Below are 11,181 nucleotides of genomic sequence, written 5' to 3'. Positions count from 1 at the left end.
ATACCAATTAGATTGAAAGATGGTTCTCTGAGTTATATTTCTGATATTTTTTATGCTCCTGAACTTGATTACAATTTACTGAGTATGGGGCAATTATCTGAGAAGGGATATAAGATGATAACGTATCATGGATATTGCACTGTATTTGACAACAATGGAAGGTTCATTGATAAAGCAAAGATGACTTCAAACAGAATGTTTTCATTAAAAATTCAATATGTTAATCCCTCTTGCATGAGTTCTGTGATACTTGATGATAACTGGTTGTGGCATATGGGGTTTCGGCACTTTCATTTTTCTGGCCTAAACTATCTGTCAAGAAAAGGACTTGTTTCTGGTCTACCATGGATTCATATTCCCAATTGTATTTGTGAGATTTGTCAACTGGAAAAGAAGCACAGAGATTCATTTCCTACAGAAAAGTCTTGGAGAGCTAGAAGATTACTTGAAATTGTGCATTCAGATCTCTGTTCTGTAGAAGTTCCAAGTAATGGTGGTAGCAAGTACTTTATTACTTTTATTGATGATTTTAGTAGATATACATGGGTATACTTTCTGAAGCAAAAATTAGAAGTATGTGATATCTTTAAGACATTCAAGGCGTTTGTCGAAAAACAAAGTGGCTGTAAAATAAAAATTCTCAGAACAGACAGAGGAACAGAATATCTTGCATGTTCAGAATACTTTAAGCAACACGGAATTCAACACCAACTAACAACTAGATACACTCCTCAACAAAATGGAGTTGCTGAAAGAAAGAATAGAACCATCATGGATATGGTCAGATGCATGCTCAAGTCAAAACAAATGCCTAAAGAGTTTTGGGCAGAAGTAGTCGCAACAGCAGTTCATATTTTAAATAGGTGTCCAATAAAGAGTGTTCGTGATAAAACTCCAGAGGAAGTTTGGAGTGGAAAGCGGCCTTCCATTCATCATTTCAAAATCTTTGGGTATCACTTATGCCCATGCACCAGATCAATTAAGGAAGAAGTTAGATGACAAAGGCGAGAAGTGTATCTTTATTGGCTATAGCACAAACTCAAAAGCATACAAGTTCTATAATCCAGAAACAAAGAAAGTAATCATCAGCAGAGATGTGACATTTGACGAGAAAGCCATGTGGGACTGGGACACAAAGACTGAAAAACATCCGATTGTAATTTCAAATACATGTGATGATGAAGAAGAAAGACAACTGGACGCAATCGAACAACCAGAATCATCTAGAAGACCTTAAAGAGAGAAGAGACTACCTGCTAGATTAGCAGATTATGAAGTTGGCAATGACAACGATCCGTCTGATGAAGAAATCATAAATTTTGCTCTATTTTCAGATTGTGAGCCGTTGAACTTTGAAAAAGCCTTTAAAGACAACAATTGGAAGAAAGCAATGGATGAGGAGATTCATGCCATTGTGAAGAATGACACATGGGAGCTGACAGATTTACCAGCAGATAAGAAGCCGATTGGAGTAAAGTGGGTTTACAAGACTAAGTATAAACCCAGTGGTGAAGTTGATCGTTTTAAAGCAAGATTAGTTGCAAAAGGATACAAACAAAAATCAAGTATCGACTACTTTGAAGTATTTGCTCCTGTTGCTAGATTAGACACTATTCGTATGATTATTTCACTCTCGGCTCAAAATAAGTGGAAGATACATCAAATAGATGTTAAGTCTGCATTTCTAAATGGCACTTTAGAAGAAGAAGTGTATGTTGAGCAACCTGTAGGATATGAAGTTCTTGGAAAAGAAGATAAACTTTATAAATTGAAGAAAGCTTTGTACGGATTAAAGCAAGCACCAAGAGCATGGTACAAGAAGATTGATTCTTATTTCATTGAGAATGGTTTCAAAAGATGTCCATTTGAACATACTCTTTATATCAAGTTCATTGAACCTGGAGATATCTTGATCGTGTGTCTTTATGTTGATGATTTAATTTTTACTGGCAACAATTTGAAGATAATTGCAGAATTCAGGGAAGATATGATAAAGCACTTTGAAATGACAGATATGGGTTTGATGTCTTACTTTCTTGGCATTGAAGTGGTTCAAAGAGATGGTGGTATTTTCATTTCTCAGAAGAAATATGCAAATGATATTTTGAAGAAATTTCAAATAGACCATTCAAAGCCAATTTCTACTCCAGTAGAAGAGAAGTTCAAATTGCTGAGAGAAGATAAAGGAGGAGCAGTAAATCCTACATATTACAAAAGCTTGATTGGAAGTCTAGGGTACTTGACTGCGACTAGACCAGATATTGTGTTTGGAGTTAGTTTGCTTAGCAGATTTATGGAGGAGTCTTGTATCAACCATTTGCAAGCAGCAAAGAGAATTCTTCGATATATCAAAGGTACTTTAAATGATGGAATTTATTATGAGAATACTAATGAAGTAAACCTTGTTGGCTACACTGATAGTGATTGGGCCAGAGATATAGAAACAAGAAAAAGTACTTCAGGGTCTGTATTTTATCTTGGTTCTGGTGTAATTTCATGGTCGTCAAAGAAACAACCAGTAGTAGCACTATCTACAGTGGAAGCAGAATATGCAGAAGCAGAATATATAGCAGCAGCAAGTTGTGCAACACAAGCAGTTTGGCTAAGAAAAATTCTTGAGGAATTGAACGAGAAATAAAGTACTCCAACAACAATATTTTGCGATAACAAGTCAGCTATTGCACTTTGCAAAAATCTAGTATTTCATGGAAGATCGAAGCATATTGATATTCGGGTTTATAAAATCAGAGAGTTGGTAAATGAGAAAGAAGTTGTGATCGAGTATTGTCCAACTGAAGAACAAGTTGTTGATATATTTACAAAGCTATTGAAGACCGAGTTATTTTCCAAATTGAAGAAGATGCTTGGAATTATTAATTCTGCAAGTTTGATTTAAGGGAGGCAATGTTGATTAAAAATTTTAAATCAACTTGCATGGACTAGAATCTTCATGAAACATGGTTAAAGAATTGAAGAAGCAAAGTTTGAGTTGAAAACAATAATCATCTATTTACTAGAAGATGTTGGAAGCTTGAAGATTTTTGAAGAACATTCAAGAGAGTAGTATAACTACAACATATTCTACAACATTGAAGAAGTTCAAAATCAAATTGAATGGAAGTTGCACTCATCACCTCCATACTAGAAGAATCATGAAGTGCATTGGAAGCTTCAAGATAGATGACTAAGCTTAATAAAGAATTTTCAAGATGTGCTAGAAATTACAAGAAGTTACTTATTTGAATAGTCAAAGTAAGAAACAAAGTTGGACAAGTATATGTATTAAGAAGGTAGTAGAATCATGAACTTTTAGTATAAAATTTTGCCTATATAAAGGCACATATGCCTTGTGTATTAGAATGTTTCATGAAATGAAAAAAGATATGATTATGTGAAGTCATTCTTTGCTCTATTATTTCATATGAGTGTTGGTGAAGTTGAGAGATGAAAAATATGATAGCATCATTTATATGAGTGAGTGATCCTAGGGCCAATTGAAGTGTGGGTATTATACTTACAAAATGGCAAAACTCAGTTATACTATTAGAGTTACCCTTCTTATATAAATACATAGATAAGTGCACATTAGCTGGCTTCTAACTAACTATCAATTACTAACAAAAATTATTTCTAACAGAAAAGATTCTACTCCTAACTATTAGTAACTCTCTTCTTTCTACAATATGCAAGTGGTTAGTTTGGTTATTTGGTTTCCTTATGAATCAGGTAACACCCTCCCTCAAGTTAGGAGTGAAAACATTTTTCAGGCCTAACTTGCCAATAAGAGCAGAGAAAGTTCCTGGATTAAGAGGTTTGGTCAATAAGTCTGCAACTTGTTCATGAGTGGAAATTGGCAAAAGATGAATGACTTTCTCGAGCACCTTGTCTCTTACTATGTGACAATCGACTTCAATATGCTTTGTCCTTTCATGAAACACTGGATTAGAGGCTATGTGAATTGCTGCCTGGCTATCACAATAAATGCTAACTGGTTGCTTTAATTCTAGTTGTAAATCTAACAGGTCTTCTTTATCCATATGGCTTTTCTAGTAGCTGATGCAAGTGCCCGATACTCAGCTTCTGCAGAAGAGGCAACTACAGTTGTCTGCTTTTTACTTTTCCACGATACAATGGAACTTCTAACATAGAAACAATAAGCAGTAGTGGATCTTCTAGTGTCTGGGCAAGCTGCCCAATCTGAATCTAAGAATCCTATGATTGTGATATCTACGCTTGTAGGAAAAAATAGACCATTAGCTGGGGCTCCTTTGATGTATTTGAGAATTCGGATTGCTGCCTTGAAGTGCACATCGGTTGGTGCTTCAAGAAACTGACTTAATTTGCCAATAGCAAAGCTGATTTCGGGTTGAGTATTAGCTAAATAGAGTAATCGGCCAATGAGCTTTCGATACTTAGTATTGGAGGGCAGTAGTTCTCCCCCATCTTTTGTCAACTTCGAAGAGTAATCCATTGGTGTGGAAGCTGGTTTGCGGTCCTCAAGTTGATGGTCTCTCAAGATATCTAGTGCATACTTTCTTTGGTACAAGGCCAAGCCATCCTTGCCTCAAGCAACCTCCATGCCTAGGAAGTATTTCAAGTCACCAATGTCCTTTATGCTGAATTTTGTGTCCAACGATGACTTGATGAAGTTAATTTCAGTCATGTCATCACCAGCTATCACAACAGCATCAACATAAATCAGCAAGGCAGTAAAGCCACTCAGTTGAGACTTGGTAAACAAACTATGATGAGACTTTGATTGAGAATAACCAGAATCCAACAGAACTGTCTTCAGTTTGTTGTTCCATTGGCGGCTGGCTTGTTTGAGGCCATAGAGGGACTTCTCCAACTTGCAGACCAAACCCAGGGGTGCATTCAAACCAGGAGGAGCTTGCATGTAGACTTCTTCCTCAAGATCACCATGCAAGAAGGCCGTATTGACATCAACTTGTTTGAGAAACCAGCCCTTGGCCACAGCAAGAGCTAACACAATTCTTAAGGTGCTGAGCTTTAAAACAGGACTGAAGGTGTTAAGGTAGTCAATTCCTGGCACTTGAGTGAAGCCTTTAGCTACCAGCCGTGCCTTGTATATCTCAATCGTGCCATCAGGATTGTGTTTCAGCTTAAACATTCACTTACAACCTATTGCCCTCTTTCCAATTGGTAGAGTAGTGAGCCGCCAAGTCTTCAATTTCTGAAGAGCATCGAGTTCCTCTTTAATAGCACTTCTCCAACAATTATGTTTTATTGCTTCTTCGAAGTACTTGGGTTCTTTATCAGTGGAGATGGCTAGGGAGAAGGATTTATGATTTGAAGAAAGTGCACTATAAGACAAAAAATGTGAGATTGGATACCTTGAATCTGAGCTGGAATCTGTTATGGTGCTTATACACTGAAAGCTTTCCAGGTATTTAGGTGTCTTTCTTTCTCTGGTGAATCTTCTTGGAATCAAATTGTGTTCACTATTTCGTGCTGTGTGAGATGCATGCTGTGTTGATGGAATGAAATCTTGTGATGCATAACTAATTGTGTCTGTCTTGTGCCCTGAGGGATTCTCATGTAATGATGCATGTTCAAGTGAATTATTAATGTCATGTGTCACTGCTTGAGTGTTAGTGGGTGCTGGTGTGGGTGCAGTAAAAGTGGATGTGGGGATGGTGCATACATCATATGTGAAAGGATTATGTATGAATGGATGTTGATTGTTGCTAGATACAGGATGAGGAATAGATGAATTAGAGCAAGTGTTTGAGTTTTGATTAGAAAAAGGAAAATGGTTATTACATTCCTAGACACAAATATCTCTCTTGTAGCCATATCCATCAAAAGGAAGCCTTTGGTTCCTTCCTTAAAACCAAGAAAAACGCATCTCCTAGCTCGTGGATCTAACTTAGTTCTACCTGAACTGATTGTGCTAGAAAAAACCAAACACCCAAAAATTTTAAGGTCAGTAATTATTGGAAGTGAGTTATGCAGCACATAATAGGGTGACAGATGATTTAAAAATTTTGATGAAATTTGGTTTATGATGTGCACAACATGTGCTACTGCAAGATTCCAAAAATATTTTGGCATATTTGAATGAAATAGAAGTGCCCGTGTCACTCCTAGAATGTGTTGGTGCTTTCTTTCAACAATCCCATTTTGTTGGAGAGTTTCGACACATGAACGTTGATGTAGTATTTCAGTTTCATTATAGAATGATTGCATTAAAAATTCTGCACCATTATCACTTCTAATAATTTTGATTTGTTTATGGAACTGAGTTTTTGCAAACACAACAAAATTCTTTAACAAACAAGGGGCTTCAGATTTTGATTTCATAAAGTTCACCCAAGTAAATCTTGACTTATCGTCTACTATAGTAAAAAAATATTTGTGTCTATTTATTGAAGGAATGGAGAGAGGTCCTCATATATCTACATGTATCATATCCAAACAATGCTGTGATTTGGTAGTGCTTAAGCTAAATGGTAGCAACTTTTGCTTTGTCAAGTGACATGTATTATAGGAATTCTCATCCGTGTCATAGGTAATGAAATTATAATGTTTTTTCATGTTAATTAAACCACTACATGGTAGATGTCCTAGTCTATAATGCCATAGGTCCTTATCTCTTATGCCTTGTATATTCATGATGCATGATGTGGTAATGCTTGTGCCAAATTGCAGATTCCTTGCTTCAGCTTTCAGTGTATAAAGGCCTCCATCAGATTCAGCTTTGCCAATCATTCTCATGGAGCTGCAGTCATGAATCTCACAGAGTTTGTTATTAAAAATCATTTGGCAATGCAATTTGGCCGTGAGTTTGGAAATCGAAACTAGCTTGTAGTTGAAAGAAGGTATGTATAATGCATTTGTCAAATACAGTTTTTTTGAAAAATGTATTGTTCCAATTGTGTTGCTGAATGTAATAGTGCCATATGGCAGCCGCACTACAATTGGATCAATTTTGTGATATGTTTGAAAATCATCAAGGGAGTATGATACATGGTCTGTAGCCCCAGTATCAATTACCCATGCAGTGCACTTGTTGTTTGAAATTGTTGGTGTTTTAACACTTATTTTGAATTGAAGAATATGTACCAAATTACCTTGATGAGGTGGTGACTGTGATTGTGTCACAATTTTGGTTAGTACTTTGAATAGACTTTAGCTCATAATTGCCCAAGAGTGTTAATAAAGCTTGTCTTTGCTCTGCAGTGAATCCAGAATCGAAAGCCCTACCTCCAACCAAGACACAGCGACCAAGTCATTCTTCTCTCTCAACTCTTTCTTGAACCCACGCTACTCTGTTAGAGTCCACGCTCACCGCACCATGATAAATAGTGCAGTGTTTGTAGCAAGAGCGTGTGAAATGTTGTAAGGAAAGAGGAGAGTGAAGATAAAAAAACTTAGGTGTATTGAATGAGAAAACTCAGTTATACTATTAGAGTTACCCTTCTTATATAGATACATAGATAAGTGCCACATTAGCTGGCTTCTAACTAACTATCAATTACTAATAGAAATTGTTTCTAATAGAAAAGATTCTACTCCTAACTATTAGTAACTCTCTTCTTTCTACAATGTGCAAGTGGTTAGTTTAGTTAATTGGTTTCCTTATGAATCAAGTAACAATAAGCCTCACTAGAAGTACGTGCTAATAAATTTCTATGTACTCTTGGTATAAAAGTAAGGTCATTGATATTAAAAAACAAACGCCACAACAACAAAAAACTGCGACTAATTTTATAAATTTTATTTCGATATACTATTTGTTTTAACAATTTTACACTTATATTTAATTATGTATACCGTGTCAATAAAAATAATTACAATTTATATATTTTTTTATTAGTAAAACCTCACAAAAATAACGCAATAGAGATGTGAGGACCATTTTGAAACAAACCAACCATAGAACAGAATCATCATTTAAACATAAACTAACCAAACTACACTATTAACGCATAAACAAGTCATCAAATCATCAGGACTACAATATCAATATTTTTCAGGTTCTCGTGTATCCTTCCTCTTTTAATTTTTTTTCTTGTAGTCATTGATCCTTGCATGTTATAATAAGACCAAGCATTTTTTGTATAGTCTATTTATTGTTCCTGAAAATTAAATTATTTCTACACCTTCACACACACTACACAGCCGAAAATAACAATATAACCCAGCTTTTTTTGAGACTCCTTTAAACATTGTAAGAGATTCATAATTTAAAACATGGACTAATGTTACTAGCCCATCCCATTTGAAACTCCAGCTTTCTAAATTACCACCCCACAGTGACCAAACAACCTTACAAGTAAAGAATAGATGGTGTACTATTTTGATATTATCATGGCATATGACACAATTAGCCATTTGCCATTGAAGTAACCCACACTTTACAAGTTTTTTTCGTGTTAAGCTTCTCTAATATCATGAACTATCTGAGAAGTTTTACTCACCAAAGAGTTTTTGTGAAGTTGTACATGTTTGGCTCACCTCTTTACTCCTTGTTCTTTAGAGAACCTGCAGAAAAGACTTTATAGAATATTCACCTTCCTTATTACACTTCCAAACTAATCTATCTTCCGCATCCCCTTTACTTCAACTCGACTAAGAATCAACAGAAGTTCTTGTAAACTATCTACCTCCCACCCTTGAAGTGTTCTCCTCCACGTCTATGTTAGACCATTCCAAAAACTGCAAACATTCTCGGGTACTTCTCCTTTAGCATATCACTTGCAAAGAAACAATTTTACTTGCAACATCTTTTGAAAATCTAAAAATGCTTAGATAGTACACCAGTAGATTTTCAAGCATCGATTTGGAAAGGAGCTTACCTTTCTACCATGCTAATCTCTTTTCGATCTTCTGAATTATCGGTCTCCACGTCTCCACCCTTTTGGGATTCATGTCAAGTGAAATTTTCAAATATTTTATCAGAAATTGGACACGTTTGCAATTGATACCTAAGATTGCTATTTTGTCAAAGTTAATCTTCAAGATAGACAACACCTCGAAACCCTTTAGAATTCTTCTATAATTCCTTACTGTCTCCACGTCGCATGGGCAAAATAATATCATATTGTCGGCCAACTCCAAATGAGTCAATCGAACCTTTTGTTTTTCCATCTTTAGTAATTTCAGAATCTCCTCTCTTCTAGGACAAATAGAAAAAGCGATAAAGGATTACCTTGTCTCAGTCTCCTCTATAGCTGGAATGGTTTTGATGGAATTCTATTTACTAATATCAACATTAAAGCAGCTAGACAACATCTCATCCATTCTCTCCACACCTCCTTAACGCACGTCGCTTCCGATACCTTATCCACAAAACACCATCTAACTATGTTGTACACCTTTTGAAAGTCTACTTTGATGAGCGTTTTCTTAAACCAGTGTACAATTTCACACCATCATGAATTCTTCTTCCTGATACAAATGTGATTTAGACTTTTCCAACAATATTTGGTAGAACCAATTTAAGTCTTCTAGATATCACTTTCAAGTCATTAGTTCCACTCTTCTTGTGAGTAAGAGTAACCCAAATCAAATTTACATTATCCAGAATCGTCTTCTTTACAAAGAAATGAAGAATTGTGTTGGTGAATTCCTCTTCAATAACATCTCACATCTTCCTGATGAACTTGAAATTGTAGTCAGTGTCCTAGTCGGTTTGTAATCCCGTACCAAACTTTTAATTTCTTCCCTTGACGATGTCCCTTCAAGCCACGCTACATCATCATGGCTCACCCTTTTCACCAATGATAAATCAAAGTCGACTTGAAAAACTTTCTGACCTCCTTCATAATTCTATGCTTTCTCCTAAAGCATCTCCTGTTTATCTTCAACGACTCAACTCTTTTTCGTCTTTGCAATCATGTGAAAGAACTTTGTATTTTTGTCTATATGTTGTGTGTATTTAGATCTTGAAAGTTACTTTCAATATGTTGCCTTCCGTTCATACCATTCGACTAAAATTCTAAGGCCATTAGCCTTGCCAGCCTCCACCTTTCTATCCATTATCTTTATCTCCCTCCCCACTTTCATTATTTTTGAATCAATCACTCCAAATTTCTCCTTATTCCAACATCTTAATGGTGCTCTCAACCTTCTTAGCTTTTTAAAATTATCATGAGACAACCATGCGTCCAGAATTTTGAACAATTTAGGTCCTCAGTCAATATCACCTGTAGACACCAATAACGCACAGTGAACCGATAAATTTAGGTCCTTAAACATTGTTAGCCATTCACTATCAACAAGAACACGGTCCACTCTACTACATGATCAACCACGGTACCAAGTGTACCTCCGCCCCACCAACTCCAGGTCCACTAACTCCATACAATCCATCTATTTCTTAAAATTTCGGCTACTTTGTGATAGTGAGCTACACTCCATCCTTTCATTCTCATTCGTAATCTCATTAAAATCTTCACCTATGAACATGCGGGCATCAAATTGAGACTTCACACATCTTAATTTCTCCCACATTTTAATTTTATCCTCTCGCACGCACACCACACATATTGCACACACAAATTTACTTTCTTCTATAACGTCTTTCAGCGTAATCTATTTATCACCACGGACAACACTCTTGCAATAAAAAAATTATGTACACCAAATACAACATATATCCCCTGAAATATGAACTCTATCAATATTTTTTCACCTTATATTATTACTGCCTTCCCATATATTCGAAGCCAATCTCCTATCTATTTTCTCCTTCTTTGGTTCAATTATACCCACAAAATCCACATTATTTTTCCTACGTAACCGTTTAATGATTTCTACTTTTTTCACACCCCTAACCCTTCTCGTATTCCATAATACAATATTCATATGACACTGGATTTAACACTTGACCTGATAATTCTTCTCAACAATTCTAGTGATGCGCCTTCTCCTTTCTTCTTGTTAAAAGAAGTTGTTGGTCACTGCTTTCCCTTTTCACCAAAAGAAGGAATATGATTTGACAATTATTTTACATTTAGAGAAGTTCTATGGTGGCATTAGTTTTTGGTGGCTAAAAATGACATAAGTTTGACCTACAAATAAAATATTAACACATGGCATGATAAATCTATAACCAAATAATTCTATCTCTCTTATAATTTTTTATGATTATTTTTATTAAAATAATTTTTTATAATTATTTTTATAATTATAAAGAATAATTTTAAAAAATAA

At 35.5% G+C, this 11,181-nt stretch overlaps 1 protein-coding gene across 1 annotated transcript; it reads right to left on the bottom strand.

Annotated features, from left to right (window-relative positions):
* Nucleotides 1-4,015: 4,015 nt before the first annotated feature.
* Nucleotides 4,016-4,471, bottom strand: LOC107466681 (secreted RxLR effector protein 161-like). Its single transcript, XM_016085685.1, has one exon. The coding sequence runs from the start codon at nt 4,469-4,471 to the stop codon at nt 4,016-4,018; it is 456 nt and encodes a 151-aa protein (XP_015941171.1).
* Nucleotides 4,472-11,181: the final 6,710 nt, after the last annotated feature.

This window comes from Arachis duranensis, chromosome 9, assembly GCF_000817695.3.
Source record: "Arachis duranensis cultivar V14167 chromosome 9, aradu.V14167.gnm2.J7QH, whole genome shotgun sequence".
In the NCBI taxonomy this organism is placed as follows: Eukaryota; Viridiplantae; Streptophyta; class Magnoliopsida; order Fabales; family Fabaceae; genus Arachis; species Arachis duranensis.
This window is presented reverse-complemented; position numbering and strand designations above follow the sequence as displayed.